This window comes from Anser brachyrhynchus (genome assembly GCF_964034855.1).
Source record: "Anser brachyrhynchus genome assembly, chromosome: 15".
Lineage (NCBI taxonomy): Eukaryota > Metazoa > Chordata > Aves > Anseriformes > Anatidae > Anser > Anser brachyrhynchus.
In genome coordinates, this window is record NC_137733.1 from 18099515 (window position 1) to 18118903 (window position 19389).

A 19389-nucleotide genomic window follows, 5' to 3' on the forward strand; every position below is an offset into this window, starting at 1 on the left:
ACGCAGCCACGCCACGGCGCCAGCTCCAGCCGGCGGGCAGCTCCGCCCCGTCCCCGCTCCCCCCATTAGTTTCTTGGCCTGCCCATCACCGGGGCCGTTCCCCGATCCTCCAATCAGAGCCTCGGCCGTGCACAGTGGGCGGGGCCGTGCCAGGCTCGAGCGCGTCCCGGGGCGGGCGCAGCCTGCCACACCCGCCTGGGCCGCCTGCGCCAGACCGGACGGTTTTAGGGCACGGGTGGCTCTCGGCGCCTGAGGTAAAAACCCGCTCAGTTTCTCGACGGGGGCTTGTAGAAGCCGAGGGGCACGAGGAAGAGAGGGCTTGAGAGAGTCGCGCTGCTCTCCCCGCCGCCCTCCCCGCTCAGGCGTTGTTCCGGTAACCTCCGGGTCCTGTGTCACGAGGATGCGCAAGGCGCGGCGGACGGCTCGCAGGCAGGGTCACACCGCGCCGGCGCAGCGGCACGGACGGGTCGGACGGAGGGACAAACCTCGCCGCTGCGCTGCGCACCGAGGAGAGAGGGAGGGAAACTCCGGACCAGAGACAAAGGGGGGGAGCCGAGTCGGGAACATCCGGGTCACTCGCTGCTGCCTCGATCCGGGACACGCGCGGGTGCCGCGGCCGATCACGGTGAGGCCTGGCCGGGCGAGGGGCCTGGGGCGGCGGGGCCTGGCGCGGCGCGGAGGCGGCCGCGGGCCCTGGGAGAGCGCGGCCTGGGCGGGCGCTCCCCGCCTTCGGCGCAGCCGGACGGGCAGCCGCGGCGCGTGCGGGCCTGGCGGTTCGTGGCGCGGCCGCGCGGCCGGGCCCGCCGGCGCATCGCTGCGAGCTCCGCGTCCCCCGCTGCCCTGCGGCCCGCTCGGGGAGCTCTCGATCGCTCCGGGATGCGGTCAGCGAGGGGGCTCCAGGCACCGCCGGGCCCGCGCGGAGCGGTCCCCGCCCCGACAGCCGCTTGCCCGGGAGCCCGCGGGCGGGCTCCGGAGCGCCCCGTGCAGGCCTCGGACGCTGCCCTGGCCTCCTGTGCTCGCGGTAGCAGGGGCCCTCGGTGGGGGCAGGCGCCGCTCGGCCCTGCCGCGGCTCCTCTGGGCGAAGTCCCCGGCCGGGCTGTTACCGAGCCGTCCTGCCGCGCGGCTCCTTTTGTTGTTCTTGCGCCTTTAGTAGCCGTTCGGACTAGTGCCGCCTCTTTTACCTTTCTCCCTGCGGCAGGCAGGAGGAGACTTTCTGTATCAGCCTAGAGCTGGTGGCGTGCGTTGATTAAGCTTCATCCCTTGGTTTCCTCGGCCCTTCTGAAAAGTTAAGGGTGTCCGGTTTGGGGGCAGACTGTTCCAATATAGGATTTCTTCCAGTGTCTGCGTGCAGTCGGTAAAGTGAAAGTGAGAGGCTAGCAATCTTAATAATTTTTGTTTGTTTGGATAGAATAAGAACTAAGAACGTATTCTTCATTATTTAGGGACTTGTCATGTGTCATACTCATGGGTTGTTACTGGGGCACAGGAACACTGTTCTGTGTAAGACTTGCTTTTTCTGTTTAGAAGTAGGTTCTTCTCTCGCACACGTGACCCCACATACACACCTGAAGATAGAGATGGCTAAGTGTTTTGGTTTTGTTTGCTTCATTTTTCCAAAACAGGTAGTAGTAACAGCAGCAGAGGTAAGCTTCTGAGTAAACTTGGAAGCTTCTGGCAATTTTCTAAGGAGTTGATAGCAGTAAAAGGAGCTTTGCCACTTCTTAATCCTGGTGTATGTGTGGAGGTGAGTAAAACCAAATAAAACGTGAAGAGCGGCCTCTTACATTTGTGTGGCAAGATAGAGTTGATAAATTTCCTCTGGTTTAGAAATTCATATTCTTTCCAGTGATGTAGCTGTTCAGTATTCTGGGACTTCAGTTCTGCTTGTTCCTAGTAAATTCCTTAGGTGAAGAAGAAAGCAAATCAGTTGTGATATTCCAAATTAAAGAAAACTAAGAGCCTTTAAAGAGGTAAGTTTCTACAGATATTTGGGCAAAATCCTTTCAAAGGGGGGGGGATGTACATAAGTAATTGAGGAAGATAAAAATAACAGTGGAACTATTAAACACGAAGATATTCTAACACCCAGTTAGTACTGTACTCCTTCCTGCTGCACCATAATTTGTGAGACCAAAATATATATATAACAAGATGATCGATCTATGTTTGTCCTCTGTCAAGCTACAGCAGAGCTGAAGTTTGCATAAGATATATAGTGTGTTTTTTTTCTTTTTTACTGAATTGCTGCTGGAGTGTATGTATTGACAATTCGTTATTGGATTGATTTGCTTTAGAGCGGACTGTTAACTAATGGGATCTCCATTTTTGAAATAGTCTTTCAGTCTCTGTTTTCTCTTGTACTCGTACTTGGTAAGTTTGTGACGAGAGGCTTTAGATGCTTCTCTGCTCTTGTCAGGGTTAACTGACGCCTGTGTAACTTTTTGAAGAGGTTTGCCAGGCACTGACCTATTACATGTAAGATACGCTGATATTTGTCAGAAAGAAGGTGACAAGTTCTATGATTAATAGTTTGCTCTTCCACATTGTTTTGTGCTGGCAGTTCTTTGCAGTCTTAGAGTACGTAATTCAGGAGAAAAGCTGTGAAACTTCGTGAGATGACAAGATGACAGAAAAACTAGACTTCCAATTCAGGATTTCTTTTTAAATGAAAAGAGAAGGTTAGAACCATATCATGTTTACTTGCACAATGCAGACAATAAGTCTGTAGCATTCTCTACCCAAAGATGGCGATTCTAATTATTTTAGACCTTTCTAAGACATTGCAACAACAGCTGTGCAGAAGAGAGACCCCAGGTAGGCATTTCTCCATACTAAGTAGGATAAATATATGCACTTGGAATCTAACCTGAAAACATAAATGCTTATCTCTGTCAAGCATCTCTTAAGATATTGTAGTTAATCACATTTGAATCATTAATAAACTGTTCAGTTTTGGACACTGAAGTCCTGAACTTTAAAGTCATGGGTTCCACTTGGTGTGAAGTAATGCAAATGAGTCTGAAATTTTCTTCATCTAAAATATGCTGTATGTTACAGTTCATAAATCCTGCTGTTGAAGTATTTAGACTTGGAGCCAAAATGTCTCTTACTATTACCTGTAACTAATTAGCTAGGCTGCAAAATAAGAGCTCTGAACTATTTTTACATGCCTCTTTTCTCCCTCTTTCCCTCCCTGTTCCTGTGTGAAATATATCCTGCTGTGAAATTGATAATCACACTTAATTTCTTGTGCAACTTTGGGGGGGGTTGGCGTGCACAGAGACATTGGCCTTTCAACTAAGGGAGTGAAAGGTAAACATTGAGAATGCAAAGGTACTACATTTGGGAAGGAAATGGTGTGTAAAACACCCTCTTCAAGGGGTTTTACGTCTTGAGGTACAGAAGAGTTAAAATAATACACTTGATCTTTTTGATTACAACAAAGTGTTTACATATAGAATCATTAAGGTTGGAAAAGATCTCCAAGATCATCTGGTCCAACCATCCCCCTACCACCAATATCATCCACTAAACCATGTCCCGGAGTACCACATCAAACCTTTCCTTAAACACCCCCAAGGACGGTGACTCTACCACCTCCCTGGGCAACCCGTTCCAATACCCAGCTAGTCTGTCTGAGAAGAGATGTCTCCTAATTTCCAAACTGAACCTCCTCTGGTGCAACTTGAGGCTATTTCCTCTTGTCCTATCACTAAGTTATCTGCGAAAGAAATGAACACTGAAAAAAATTGTGTGTTGTCTGATCGGTGTTTAATTAAGTCAAATGTCTCAAGATTTTGAAGGGTCTTTTATAGAACAGAAGAAATCCTTAAATTTACCAGGGCATGGTATAGTGCGTAACCGGTTGCAAAAGCAAGCAAGATACAGAGCTCAAACTCAGTTTCTTCTGCTGAAAAAAATTGATTGTCGTTGTTCTTTAGGACATACATGGCTTGTGCACTCTGAGAAGTATTTCCTTTCAGGTGCGCAACTAATTGTCTTTTAGTCACAGAAAAAACAATTTATATATTTGAAACCATCCTATAATATGTTTCCCTGCAGAAAAAGGTATCTGAGTTGCTAAACTGCCAAATATTTGAATGGTGTATAGGCACAACTGAGTTTTTCATATTATTATAGTGAAGTTAGTACAATGGATCAGAAGGTGCTAACAGTACAGTTGAAAATGTCATATACTTAGTAGTTCATTTAAATTTGTTGTAAGGGTATGAACTCATGCAATAAAATTACTCCCTTTAGAATTTGGCCGAGGGAGAAGTGTGGTTTTTTTTTGTTTGTTCTGATGATATCTCCAGTGGCCCCATTTCTGCTTGTGAATGGCAAGTGGTATGTACAGTTTTAGTGTTGACTAGATTCCACAAATCTTCTGACAAGACCAAGATTCAGATGCATGTATTGGGAATATTAGGTGGAATGCAGATTTTTTTTTTCCTCATGCTTACTGCGTGGAGTGTTAATGGTATTTCTTAAAAATACTTTAATTTTAATTAAAATTAATTTAATTTTAATTAAATTCTAGCAGAAATTGTATTGCTAGCTGGAAGCTGAAATAATGGGTTATAGTCATCCAAGCAAAACCCACTTTGGGGAAGAAAAAAGTGGAAGGGAGGTGTTTCTTAAGGTCTTGTAGTTGAGGCGTCTGTGCTGCTAAGCCACTCTTGATGATGTGTAAGTACTTAAACTGGGAGCCTACTGTATTCTAATCTTCAAAGGGTATCGCAGATGTGCATGAGTAGTAAAGTGTGAGATTTTAAAGCAAGGACCTTTTTGAGCTACTGTTCATATGGTCAAGAACTCTACATATGCAACAGTCCTGTTGTATTAATAATTCTTAATCAGTGTTTCTACGTTTGCTCTAATAGAGTGGTAGTATTTCTTTCACTAATTCTGTAAGCTTGGTTAGTGGAAGGACACTACTCTTCTGGTGGTTGTATGGAGAAGTCAGGCCAACTGCTCTAAAACTCTACAGCTACTGATCGTTAACTCTAAAACGGGTAGAAGTGCAGTAGGAAGGAGGATTAGAAACCTTCATCGGATTTTTTTGACCATGTGGAATCCTCCCTGAAATTGAGAGTGCCACTCTATTGCAATCATCATGTATAGAACTGTTCTTGTGTCATCTGTAGTAGTGACCTGTGCTGTATGTGTTTCTTCAGCAGTCTTGGTCACTGTGTGCTTGGCTGTAAAGAAGGCGGTGAAGATGCTGAAGGGTTATTTGGTTTATACAGGAGCTAAGGACCTGTCTTGAGGAATCAGTGGGCCACTGACTCTTCCCCAGTTGATTTCTGTCTTGCTGTCTGTTCCTGCTGCTTTTTACAAGTCGTATAACGTGTACGACACAACAGTAAAACTGAGATGATGTTAATAAATTCTGTGCCTATGTTGCTTTTGTGTAGAACTCTGGCTTTTAGCATAGACTTGGTCTAAAATTGGAATTTCTTATTCTCCTGTTTGCCAGAAATAGGAGCAGTGCAGGCGTTTGTCTACAGAAGAAAGCCATAACTTTTGTGATATAGTAAGGAGGTAGTTATGCATTTGTCAGTCACGAGTAGGAAATGTGAGCCCTTTTCCCATTAATAATAGTGTTACTGTTGTCAAGCTACTGTCAAAGTCATCTTGAAAACATGGTTCAAATATTATGCCTACCTTGTATTTTAAACTCTGTCAAGTCCAGTAACTAAGAGGTTGTTGTTGTTGGGGGGGTGGGGAGGGGAGTCAATATTATTCACAATGTTAATATCTGCAGAATGTGCAAAAATGTCTCTGCTACAGTACTGAAAATTGAAGGCCAAAGGAATTCTGGAGTGATCAGAGCTCTTAAAGAGAACATAATGTGTTATTTACATTGTAAATAAAAGATTATACTAAAAGCAATCATTTTTGTTTTAGAGGGACTCTAAATATGTCTGGCATAGCTCTCAGTAGACTTGCACAGGAGAGAAAAGCCTGGAGAAAAGATCATCCATTTGTAAGTATATACGAATTCTGTTAACTTTCTGACTTCTGCTGCTGTTTTCATGTTATGATGATTTCTTTCCCTGATGCGTTAATTTTTAAATAAGCTCCTTAAAACTATGTTGTGCACAAAGAAACAACTCTGTGTAAAGAGCAAATGTGTCATAAAGTATTCTAAGTTTCTTTTGAAATTCTTTTTTTTTTCCCTTGCCTTTTTTCAGGGATTTGTAGCAGTACCTACAAAAAATCCAGACGGCACAATGAATCTAATGAACTGGGAGTGTGCTATTCCAGGAAAGAAGGGGGTAAGACTTACTGTTGTCCTAACATTTTGTTTATGCTGAAGACTGTCATAAGCCTGCTGGTGTATTATGCTGAGGACTATAGGAATATAACTTACACATAGTTTAACGTAAATACTTGGATCATGCTGTAGGACAAAATACACCATGAGTCTGTTCAGCTGTTGGCACTGATCACCTTAAGAAACAAATTCTTCAGAGGAATGTGTAAGAATCCTGAGTGGAGCACACTTGAGATAAACAATGGTTTAAACGCTAAAGCAATGATTGCTTCTGCTGGTTAACAGCCAGTACCTTTTTCACCTGGTAAATAGTGAGATTCTTCAGTCCTACAGAAGTGCTGCACAGTAGCACCGTTTTCAACTTTTTGAATTTCATGGAAAATAATAGTTGCTAGCATGAAAACTAAATGTCTTCAATTCTATGGAGTCTTCCCATTTTATATTAGGGAAATAAGAATAGAATTTTCTAAAATAGTTTCTTTTGGTCTGATTTCATTTGTGCTTCTCCTAAAAATAAATAGTCCTGGACTTTTTTTCTTGCCCTTGTTATTTTAATCACTTTGGTCTGGTTCTAGGGGGTGGGACTAACACAAACCTTTATGTGGAGATGATCGTTAATGCTTGAGGCTTTTTTGGTTTGTACAGTACCAGTATAACTTAATCTGAGCAGGATTTTTTTTCCTTTTTTTTTTTTCTTTTACCAGTTATTTAGTAAGGAGACATTATTCTTGAATTCACTGGATGCATTTCCATCTTCTGGGATAATGCTATTAATTACTTTATTTTCATTCTTTTGCGTCTTTGGTGTCTTGCATTGGATGTATGAGGACTGTTGCTTTGCCTGGTCTGCTACTACTACTTGCTGGCTTGCTTATGTTCCCTTAAGATCTCCTTTCTTTGTTACCAAAACATGCAGATTCCATACTATTGCCTCAAGTAGTTTAATGCTGAACATGATATTACTGCTAAGGATATAACTTAGCTCAATAAGTTGATAGATGTCTGCGTAACAGATAACCTGCTTTTTTGTTTGACTCTCCAAAAATGCCCACCTCAAGTTAGTTCTTGAAGTACCTAAAAAAAAAAAATAAATAAAACTTAGCAGTATAAGTATAAGGAAAACCTCATTCCATTGTGTTCTGCTAAAACAAGACTATTCCTCATAGTGGCTAGTTATGTACCTTATGTCACCTTTAAATACTTACAAAAGCTTATGGCACGAAAATTTTACATGCTAATGTTTTGAAGCTTCGTAAACTGCAAAAAAGTAAACAAAACCCTTAAAGGCAACTTCTTGCCTCCTAGGAAATGCCTTCCCCTAGGAATATATCAGTCAGATTCATGTAATTTCTGATAGGGATCTAATTTAAAAAAAAAAGGGGGGGGGGCTTTTACTCCAGTGAAAATGTCATTTCTTCAGCAAGAAGCAGTATACACTGCTCATCTCTACCAGGAAAAAAACAGTTGCTGTATATTGCCTTTCTGTTTGGAGGCACACTGTACTGCAGCTGATTCCCCTCAGACAACAGAATGGATGAAACCACCATTATGCTTTCTCATCAGCCAGATGAAAAATTGTAGTGGTGTTAGTGCTAGGTTGGAGATCTCCATTCACTCTCTTTTTTTTTTTGACAGCAAAGCACTTCTACTTAGAATCTGACTTGAAGATAACATCTGTAACCCATCCAGTAATGCAGGAAGATCTAGATGATACTGCTGTCATGTTGTTATTTTAGTATGGCCTTTGAGTATCTGCTATCTTAGAGCTGTCAGGTGTGTTGCTCCATCAGAAAGGCAGTCAGCTTGTTTGTTGACTGTCTGTTCTTGTGTTCTAGTTGAACTGTTTATGAAAAGCCACTTATCTTTTCTCAAGACTGATTGAGAGGGCTTTAAACTAGGATCAGTGGGGGAGGGGGATACAATTAGGACCACTGAGATTAAGCGAAGGGATAAGGCACTGTCTGAGGGTGGCATGGCTAATGGGAGTATCTGTGCTGCTCTGGGGAGCACTACAGGTTCAGGAGCACATCTGAAATGCTTTTATACCAACACATGCAATATGAGGAACAAACAGGATGAACTGGAAGCTTTGGTCCTTTTCTGGAGTATGATATCGTTGGTGTTAGTGGGACTTAATGGGATGTGTCCCATGACTGGTGTGCTGGGATGGAGAGCTATTGGTTGTTACAGACGGACAGGCAGGGCAGGCGAGGTGGATGTGTTGCGTTTGTTGTAGGGGAGAGATTAGGCCCTCGTCTTTAGAGATGATTCCGTAGAGAGGCTCTGGGTGATTATTAAGAGGACTGATAGCAAAGCAGATATTGTCATGGGTGTCTGTTTACCGAGGATGATGGCACAGATGAGCTATTTTTTCAGGTAGTTAGAGGAACATCTGGATTGGTTGCCCTCATCCTTATGGGACGCTTCAACTTCCAATACATAAACTGGAAATGTCATATTACCATGACAAATAAGTCTGGAAAACTCCTGAAGCATGCTAAAGATGACTTCCTGTCACAAGTACTGAGGGAGCCAACTAGCCTTCCTGGATCTGTTCCTTAAGAATAGGAAAGGCCTTGTAGGAGATGTGTGGTAGATGGCTGTCTTGTGCACAATGATCGTGAAATAGTTGAATTGAAAATTTTGGTATAAGAAGAAGAAAGGTCTGAAGAGTTGCCACCCTGGACTTTAAGAAAGGAAACTTTAAGCTTGTCAGGGAACTACTTAACAGTGTCCCCTTGGAATCGACTCTAGAGTTTAGGGGTCCATGAGAGCTGGTTGCTTTTCAAGAACTACCTTTTATAGACTCAGGAACAGGCAGTCCCACTGTGCCACAAGATGAGTAAAAATGGGTCAGAAGACAAGCCTGGCTGAACAGGGAACTCTTCCTGGATCTTGGGCAGAAAAAGAAAATATGACCTGGAAACAAGGTCTGGCTTCACAGGGAGAACACAGAGCTGCAGTTCACATCTGCAGGGAGAAAACAAGAAAAGCTAAAGCTCAGCATGAGCTTCTGCTGGCCAGAGTGGTGTCATACCAAAAAAAAAAAAAAAAAAAACCTCTTCAGAGTACGTCAACAGCAAGAAGAGGTTAAAGGTAAATGCTGGGTTCTGCACTTGAGGTGGAGTAATGCTGGACATGGGTACGGGCTGGGAGATGAGTGGAGAGCAGCTGTGCAGAAAGGGATCTGGGGGTGCTGATGACAGCAGGCTCCACATGAACCAGCAGCGTGCCGTGGCAGCCAAGAGGGCAAACTGCATGTTGGCGTGCATTAAACGCAGCATAGCCAGGTGGTCAGAGGAGGTGATTCTCCTGCGTTTAGTGTTGGTGTGGCTTCACCTTGGATATTGCATACAGTTTTGGGCTCCACAATATAAAAATGATACTAAGATACTTGAAAGCATCCCGAGGAGGGCAACAAAGCTGTTAAAAGGGCTGTGAGGAGAGTTTGAAGACACTTGGTTGTCTAGTCTAGAGAAAAGTTGGTTTAGAGACAACCTTGTTGCTCTCTGCAGCTTCCTGAGGACGGGAGGTGCAGGTCTCTTCTCCCTGGGAACTGGCAAGGACACATGTGAACGGCACAGAGCTGTGCCAGGGCAGCATCAGACTGGGCATTAAAAAACATTTTTGTCATGAGGGTGGTCAAACTGTGCAACAGGCTTCCTGGAGGGGTGGTTGTTGCCCTGTGCTTGTCAGCGTTCAAGAGGCATTTGGACAGTGCCCTCAATGTGCTTTAACTTTAGTTTAGCCCTGAAATGGTCAGGCAGATGGATTTGACCTTTGTAGGTTTCTTTCAACTGAACTTGTCTGTTGTAAGACTGGAAGCAAACAAAATAAAAGTTTATCCTTTCTAGTCTTCTAAAAAACTGACAGGTTGGTCTCTTCTGAGAAGTTAGGAGACTAGATATTACCAGTTGATGACAACTGACTGTTCAGAACAATTCCTTTAAATACATCAAATGTAATCGAACCCATTCACTTCTAAAAAACAGCTTCCTTAGTATTCTCTAACACTTTTTTTTTTTTCCCATTCTAGCTCAAATCTTTACATTTTTGTTGTTACTTACTGTGCAGAGCTCTCCTTTTCTTCCCCAGGAAAAAGCATATAATTCAGGTAGGGAAGAATTAGGTATTTCCTCCTAAGGTGGTCTTCAGTCATACCTGTCTGTACCTGAGGCTGAGATTTAATCTTTAAAACTGATAAGATGCAAGACCATCTTGATTCCAGTTTGCCTGTAAAGGACAACCCAGCATGTACTTCCCTTTCAGTGATCCGATAACAAGGGCAGTTTCTGGAGAAATGGTCTGAATTTTACATTTATAAAAAACTTTTCTGTATATCTACACTTCTTACCAGAAAACAGTTTGTCAGTAAAGGGCTTTTCTCCTTTTTTCCAAGTAAGATGACAAGGAATGACATATTTGAGATGTGCTTTTTGTTTTTTCCTAGGTGTTTTTAGTTTCTTAGATGACCCTTCTGAGTAGTGCTGTTTTACTCAGTCATATGTGTAGCACAGGAATTGCTTTTTTGAAAGCTCTTGATTTCTGATAGCTTCTTGGAACTTCAGAAAAACGTAATCTGCAAAGCTACATGCTACCAAATGCAAGCAGATTAATTTAGACTAGTAAATCTCACGTTAATTGTAGCAATACTACAGTGCTCTCTATTTTTTTTGGCCACATTTTGTTGAGCAAATATATTGGCAAACTAGAAGCCATTTTTATTCAGCTGCTTAAAGGGTATATACGTACCCTATCTTCTCAGACTTGGTTTAAGTGGGCGTATAATGTCTCCCTTGTTACATGCATATAATTTAAAACTTTTAAGTATTCTGTTTCTTATATGCTATGACAATTTCTACTTGTATATGGAATCCAGTTTTTTTATCAAATCTATTGGTGTCTTAGTAACGCTTTGAGGCTGTGAAGAAGTGGAAAAGCATTTTTTTTTTTTAAACTTCAACTCCTTGTGTCAGTGGGATAACTCATCTCAGTGTGGGCAGCGTACTATTGTATAGGACAGTTGTTTTCCACAAGTGTAGAAGAAAGTGTCCTTTATGTTTTGGCTGAGTGTAGTCTTTTTTTTTTCCACCCAAGTTTGACTTTTCCTTGCTGTAATCAAAACTCTACCTTAACTTCTTTTATAGACGCCATGGGAAGGAGGCTTATTTAAACTACGGATGCTTTTCAAGGATGACTACCCTTCTTCACCCCCAAAATGTAAGAAAAATGACAAATGTATGTCTAGTAGAACCATATTAAACTAGTCCATGAGGTTGTACGTAATGGTTGTGATTTCTTTGATTTTATTTTTCTTACTGACAATTTTTTGTTGTTTTTCCCCCCTTATCCCCTACTTTGCATTTAGAAAAATGTGACCAACTGAGCCAAGTGCTCGATATAACAGCATTGAGAAGAGGCGGGGCGGGGAATGCTGTCTGGGTTTCAAAGTTTGGCAAAAGCACCACTTGAAGTGTTCACTAGATCAACACTTTGGAAAGTAATAAGTAGGCACGGTTAGTCTAAATCCTTTGCGGGGGTGTTTAGAAGACTAACTTTACAGCAAGAAAGTGCCTAAGCTGAGAACTCGGGGAAAAAATACTTCCATGAACTATAACCTTTTCATCCATTTGCTCTAAATATAGAGCAAACAGATCTGTTATTTTTCCAAGATGACATACAGTGGATACTCAGATGTTTTTCCTGTTAGGATAAGGAATCTTCTAAAACTTACCTCAAACTTACCCACTTCAGAAATATGAAGACATTTCTTGCCTTGTCTAGTTTCTTGGTTCTTGATTTGGCTACCCTCTTAAATCAATGGAAATGCTTAAACATCTCTCTTTGACTGTCCTTCATTAGTGTTTCAGCTCTATCAGTCATCTTGGCTACCTGGGTTTGTTGCCACCTAAATACAAGTGGACACAAGAGGAAATACACCTTTTAACTATAAAAAGTTTAATTTGTGTGTAACTAGCATGCTCTGCAAGTGTTAAATGAATTGTCATGCCTTAAAATAATATGTATTTATGACTGGTAGGACTCATTACTAATGCTGCTTATGCATTCCTACTGAACTTCATTGAGCAGCTGATAAGCAAAACATACTTGTGATGTAAGATGGATTAGAAAATTGCACTAAAATAAATATTTTATGTACTGCTAAGCAAGTGTTCATTATATTACTTAAGATGGTAGCTGTTGCATTTAAGTTATGCATAGATTGAAGAAATGCCAGGTTATAGATTGTCGGAAGGAAAACTGCACCTCATCAATTGGTCTTGCAACTTAGACTTGGTTCTTGTTCAGTGCATGTTGGTTATACATAAAGCGAAACCGGGGGAAAATATGCTAGAAGCTTAGTCTTCTTTGTATGGAACGCAGTATCCTAAAGTGAGGGGGAAGTAGGTGAGTGAACAGCGTTATCTTTTCTTTATACAACAATATGTGTAGCTATGAATATAGGAAAGGTTTAAGAAGCTCTTTGTGAAGCTACTACAGACTGTCAATTTTCATTTCTAAATGAAGTTACTGCTGGTCACAACAATACAGTTAAATTGCCTGGACTGATAACACAGTCATGATAGAGTACCTGCTTTAGGTACAAGTGAGCCAAGAAGCAAACTGTATTAATATCTCCAGAAATGTCCGCCTTTTTGGGCGGCGGGCGGGTGGGTGGGTTGGGGGGTGTAGAAGGGGAACAGGGTCAGAGAGAAGTGTGTTTCTTTGGCCAGTTCTTTACACTGGTGGTTTAAACCAACTGTCTGATAATAGCCTTAGCTCTGCATGCAAGTAACTCTCTTTTTCTTCAGGTAAATTTGAACCACCATTATTCCACCCAAACGTGTATCCTTCAGGCACAGTGTGTCTCTCCATCTTAGAGGAGGACAAGGACTGGAGGCCAGCAATCACAATTAAACAGGTCATTAATTGTACATATGTGTATACTTAAGCTTCTTCCTTGCTTTGCCTGCTTATCTTACATGAATGTAAAATGTTCACTGTGTGTTTCTATAGTTGGTTTCTAAGAGTGTTTTTTTTCTATGTGGTACATCTATTAGTAATGTCTGTGCCTGTGTTACATCTATACCTTCTTCCACAGATCTTGTTAGGAATACAAGAACTTCTAAATGAACCAAATATTCAAGACCCAGCTCAAGCAGAGGCTTACACAATTTACTGGTAAGTATCTTTGCGTGTCAGCTTGAAAGCTGCCATGTTACCTATAGCTGTCTATTGCTAATAGTTTAACGTGCAGATGTTTACAGGAATGATCAAGGGATTTTTCTTGCCTGCATGACTGTATCATGTGGAGATGCCTAGCTTATGCTAAGCTTAAGCAAAGCAGTAGCTTCACAGTTAATAGGCTAACGGAACTTTTAATAGCGTGACAGCAGCAGGAAAGTATGAAGACATTCAGTTGGACCGAGACTTTCATCTTGGTTCTAGCCCAACATTAATTCCTTTACACTAAAGGCTACCTGAGGAGTAGTGATGAAGCATACTGACGTAATGAGACCGGTGATAAAGAGAAGGTTGATATTGGATTAGCTGACAAGTTCCACTGAAATAATTCATGCCTATCCAGTAATGTGTACCTATAAGCACTTGTGCCTGAAGGATGAAGAAGAGCTACTGTGATTGCTGTAAGGAACTTGTGGCATTTTGTGAAAATTCATGTTCAAAAAGAATAGTTTAAAAAGTACAGAAAGCTTGTAGCCTTAGAATCAAAATTTGTGAACTAAAACCTACTCTTTTTAGACTAATCTTAAAGTTTTCCTACCATTAAAAATGGATGACTGACTCATAATCTTTAAGGGAGCAACAAACTCTAAACAAATGCTTTTGGTACTGACAGCTACTGAAATAAGGACCAAGATGAGAATGCATGATTACCATTCTGGACAGAAGAACAAATTTTCAGGAGAGTGCCAAGTTTGGAAAAACAGCTTGCATATGTGAAGTCTCATAAAAATACCATGTCAAAATCTTCTGTTACAGGACCCTAGTGAAAAGGAAGCATAGGGCTGCAATTTAGTTGCAATGTAGTGTCTGCAGTTTAATTACAGACTTCACTCAAGGTTATTCTTCATTATCTACTGAAGACTGGATGGGACTGCATGCAGGTGAAGGATGGATGGAAGGCTCCTTTGGGAGCAAGTAATGATGAGGCAGCTCCACCAATTTTTTTTTCGCCTCTAGAAAAAGACAGACAGAATGGTCTGAGGAAATACGGTGCAGGAATAAGTGCGCTTTCATAAAAGTACATATAGGCTATGTCTCATCTTTATACTTTCCTTTGTGTATATATGTGAAACAATCTCTGCTGGTCTTGTTTCTGCTTTATTGCAGAGACTGCAAAGACAGGCTCTTGATTTTTACCTTGATGACTGGTTAGTGCTAATCAATACTGTTTTAAGCGTGCAGTAGTTCATAGGAAATAAAGACCAGTTTCCGTGTGCAGAAGCTTTAAGCTGACTTTGCTTTAAGGAGGGGAAAAAAAAAAATGGGGCGGGTGGAAAGGTCATGTATAAGCTGCTGTTTGTTGTTGCACTAAGGCTTTCCAGATAGTAGACAAGCACTGTGCTTCTAAACCTGTTTCTGTAGAAGCCACTCTCCAAAAGCAAGATCTGCTGAATGTGATAAAATAAAAGCAATAACATTTTAAAACTTTTAATTCTGTAAGTGCTTCTAGGAAAAAAAATCTACCTCTATTGAGAATAAATTCTTATGCGTGTTTTGCAGTTTACTTCAGACGTGTACTCTGGTTTATCTTTTTTTGTCTTTGGACATGCATAGCATTTCAGCAGGTTACTGTATCTCTGCAGCCCGTAGTGTGACTCGTTGTTACTACTTAATGAGAAATTGTTAAAAGCAATTTCTTTTTGTTAAAAGAAATTTGTTAACAAAGGAAAATTGTGTACGCATCTGTAATTTGGGATGGTTAAATATTGGGGAAGGTGCAGCGTTGTTCAAGTATGTCTCTTAGTCAAGTTATCAAACTTCAAGGCTAAACTGTATACAAAATAATACTTAGACTTGTTCTCCTTCTCAGGATTGTTTTGGTGCTGTTGTGCTGTAACTTCAGCACTCCTAATGAGCTAAGCTACCTCCTCCTCTCCTGTAGGCATGCAGTCTACTAGGGAAGACATTGTTTTGTTTGGATACTCTGAGTGGGAGACTTAAGATCTAGGCTGTGTTTTCATCTGACAGTGCAGTATAATGTAAAGAAAAAATGTAGAATGAAGCTTGTAAATTTGTGTATAAAAAGATTCTGTATCTTCAGACATTGGCAAAGCCTTTGTAGCTGAAAGTAGGTTAAGATTTTACTGCAAGGCTGCCTGCAAAACCTAGTTGCTGTGAACTAACTTTGGCAAAAAAGTAATGGTAACAATTTTTTGTTTAGCTCTTGGTTGATGCTTCAGACAGCTAATACAAAGTATTTTGACAGCTAATGCATCGCTGTCAGTATTAGGTGATAAATGCAAGTGAATGCTCTAGTAAGTTACTACCCTGTGTTGGCCTAAGTATAGAAAACAACAGTTGTCTTTTTTCTGTGTGCACAATGAGGCTTTATTGTACATAGTTCCTTGAAGTAGTAACAGTCAATCTGTAGCAAGTATGCAACCTGCAGTGAACTGTAGTGCTTTTTTTTCAAAATGTGGACCCTCCCCCACCAAAGATTAGGAAAAACATAACCCTCTGAGTCAGTCTGCAGAGAGAAAGGCTGAAACTGCCATTATCATTTTCCCCTTTCTTAAAGATTATCATTTTCCTCTTTCTTAAAGAGCACTTCCCTTCTCTCAAGACAGGTAAGATAAAGTTCAAAATCATATTCCACCAGCTGTTATTAAATTGATCTCACCAACCAGTTTATCCTATTGGAAAACTGGAATTTGTTAATGACCACAGGTGGAAACTGTTGATGAGTAAGAATGCTTGCAGGTAAAGGTATAGGTAAGGCATATTTCTCTCTCATGAGAGAAAGCAGGCACAAACCTGATGCATACAGATAGTTCAATCTGTATTTCATCTGTTGCCAAATGATTGGTATGGCATGAAGTTTGTGCAGTAACTAGTTAAACAGAACCTGACTTCCCTCCAAATGAAATTGTCGGAGTAATGTTCCAGGAAAGTCTTCAATGTATATATTATGGTGTTCAGTGAATTCCTATTTAATGCTTTTGTCTTCAGCAATGGCTTCATTTCACATTGAAAAGAAATGGAAGAAAAGTAACTTTGCAGTACGGTCTCTGATTTCTCAAGCTTTAATTGCCCTTTCTCTTTCTTCTATTCAGCCAAAACAGAGTGGAATATGAAAAGAGGGTTCGAGCACAAGCCAAGAAGTTTGCACCATCATAAGCATCTGTCATGCAGCATCTTAAAAAGGAAGGGATTGGTTTGGCAAGAAATTGTTTACAAAACTTTTGCAAAATCTAATGTTGCTACGTACAATTAATATCCACTTAGGGGAGGGGGTTGTATGTGTGCCATTTTCCATATTCGCCACTTGTATACAGTTCTAAATTTGCTGAATTGCCCCCAGTTTTTTCATACAGGGTCTCTTCCTTCAGTCTTTTGTATTTTTGATTGTTATGTAAAACTTGCTTTTATTTTAATATTGATGTCAGTATTTCAACTGCTGTAAAATTATAAACTTTTATACTTCTATAAATTCACTAGTATCTTTAGTTACTTTGCTATCTGATGCAGGCATGCTTTAAAATGTTAGAACTATATTTAGCCTTTAGCTGGCTGTATGAGAAAAAAATCATGCCCTCCACCCCCTTCCCTCCCTGAATTTGTTTTTCTATCTTTCAGAAACTAGGTTGTTATTGCTTAAGAGCCTCTGAGATCCAAAGTCAGCCAGCATCCTTATTCTGCATCACTTCCTTTGTGTTTATATGGCGTTCTGTCTGTGTTGCTGTTTAGAGTAAATAAAATGTTTATATAAAGGGCTTTGTTTCATTATCTTCATTAAAATTAAGACTGCCATTTAAACTCTGAACACAAATCAGTTTTTAAGGTCTGTGATGCTGTACTTCTCAGATGTTGCCCTCATTTATTTTCTGCCTCTCTACCTCTGACACAAGTATGGTCTGTCTTTGGGCCCTAAATCATGATTACTCACAGCTATTCCACACACGAACAGTTCCTTAAACAGCGTATAGAATTGTGTGACTCGCTAGAGACCAATTGCTTACTATACATGATGGGATTGATATACTGGTATGACCACTTTAATATAAAATACCACGAGCATATTTTAACATGAACAATAATAGGAACTGTCCAGGGAATGTAAGGGGACCAATAGCATCTGGGGATTTTAAATACTTAATAATCAGAAATACCTCTGTGCCTTCTTCCATATGTCAATGTATATAGCTTTTAGGAAAAGGATGTGCTCTATGCAATTAGTTTCCTTCTGTAAAGAAAATCAGTTAAATTATGTAAGTTATTTTTCATGTATGTTAAGTTGATATGCCCTCTATTAAACTTGCACTCTTTTTTATTGTATTTTTTAGTCGGAATAATTCTGAAAAAAAAATGAAGTATGACGAGCTTTGTTCCATCTGAGCTGTAGCTTTTTCAGTGCTTCTTTTATTAAAGACTGGTTACTACTAGAGACTTGAGTTATCTGAAGTGTGATACAGCCCTTCTTTTAGATCTGCTGTATTTGTTTGCATCTGATTGTGAGAGCTCTGTAAAATGAAAGCACTCCCTCAAATGAGAGTAGTTAGCACACTCTCGTTATTCTCGGTCCTTTAAAAAAAATGCAGGATTGCTTCCTTTTCGCTATCTAGAAGTCCTTGTTGCAACATCTCATTTGGGAAACTGGGGTGGGAGAGTTGAGGAACTGCTAAAGAAAAAGATTCCGTGTTAGGTTTATTGACTTGAACTTCTTTTTGAAGGGAAACAGAATATTTGTACTACTAAAACTGGTGATGTAACTCTCAATTGCATCATCCAGGAGAGCTAGAATTTCATCTGTAGTAAGTTAACAGGTGAAAATCTTGCTGTGGCTTGAAGAAGTTGCATATGCAAAGGTAATATGGACTGTATATCCAATTCTGCTGAAGCATTTATGGAGTTTAGGTTTAAAATCTTGAACCTAAGATTAAGTTCCACTTGGGTGCTGGATACTCAGAAGAGCATTCTATTTAAATGTACAGAAACCAGGATACATCTGCTAACAGCTCCACTTTGACTATATAAATAGGCAAGCATATGGAGAAGTGAACAGAGATACCAGTGCTAATTTGAGTCTCAGGCCTTTAAGGGTCAATGTACATTTGTGACTAAGAGCTATTTCAAGTAATGCAAATGCAGCCAGATAGCATGTTCAACAATACTATCTGAAATTTTATGGTGAAGTTATGAATATGAAATGTTCAAGTGTATGTTGCTTGGGACTGCTTATAGCTGAGTAAATTAAAAACTAACGATGTTACTGAAAAGACATACTGAGGTTTTAAAACAATTCGAGGAAGCATTTTTCCTTTTAGGTGTTTTGTTTACCCTAAACTAGATGAATGTATATGGCAGGCTTAAGCCTGCAAAAAAAAAAGTCAGGCTCCTTAAGTGGTGAATGCTCAGAACGGGGCAATAACTTAGTCGTGTTTTCCAGCTGAAATATACTTCAGAAATTAGAATTGTTTTCTACAATGTATGAGTAACTAGAATTAATCCCTATAAATCACTCACAAGAAACATTCATTATAATGAGTTTTTACCTACGTAACTAGGATTTGCAACCTTAACGTAAGCATTCCATAAACAATTACCTAAAACTTAAATAACCTAAAACCTTTACATGCATCATTAGATTTATAAACTCACATGTAACCTGAGATTAGAGGCTCACCTAAACAAATGTTTGCTAAGTACCCACTTACAGGTGAAGACGCGTGGCCTTATGACCACGCGGACGCCAGGGTTCTTTTAGGATCAGTAACTGCTGCTACTTTATTAATGACATAACTTCATGAGCCATGTTGCCTCCCCTACTGAGGACACGCTCCCTTATACTATTTGCCCCACAGCAGTCCTTTTCCACTAACTATTCATTGGTCGACAACTTTGCCCAGCAACCGCAAACCCCCAGC

The 19389-nt window shown here is 40.6% G+C and overlaps 1 protein-coding gene across 9 annotated transcripts; it reads left to right on the forward strand.

The window, feature by feature from the left end:
• The first annotated feature begins 119 nt into the window (after window positions 1-119).
• Window positions 120-17235, forward strand: UBE2I (ubiquitin conjugating enzyme E2 I). 9 transcript variants are annotated; one of them, XM_080556230.1, is made up of 10 exons: window positions 486-625; window positions 1623-1744; window positions 1847-1970; window positions 5911-5989; window positions 6198-6281; window positions 10317-10394; window positions 11428-11500; window positions 13093-13202; window positions 13383-13462; window positions 16579-17235. In XM_080556230.1, the coding sequence occupies exons 4-10, from the start codon at window positions 5924-5926 to the stop codon at window positions 16640-16642; spliced, it is 555 nt and encodes a 184-aa protein (XP_080412356.1). In that variant the 5' UTR covers window positions 486-625; window positions 1623-1744; window positions 1847-1970; window positions 5911-5923; the 3' UTR covers window positions 16643-17235. The 9 variants fall into 9 exon arrangements, with proteins under 9 accessions (XP_080412353.1, XP_080412358.1, XP_080412355.1 ...); XM_080556228.1 differs by lacking the exon at window positions 1847-1970 and having other exon boundaries at window positions 470-625; XM_080556227.1 differs by lacking the exons at window positions 486-625; window positions 1623-1744; window positions 1847-1970 and adding an exon at window positions 120-254.
• The last annotated feature ends 2154 nt before the right edge of the window (window positions 17236-19389 follow it).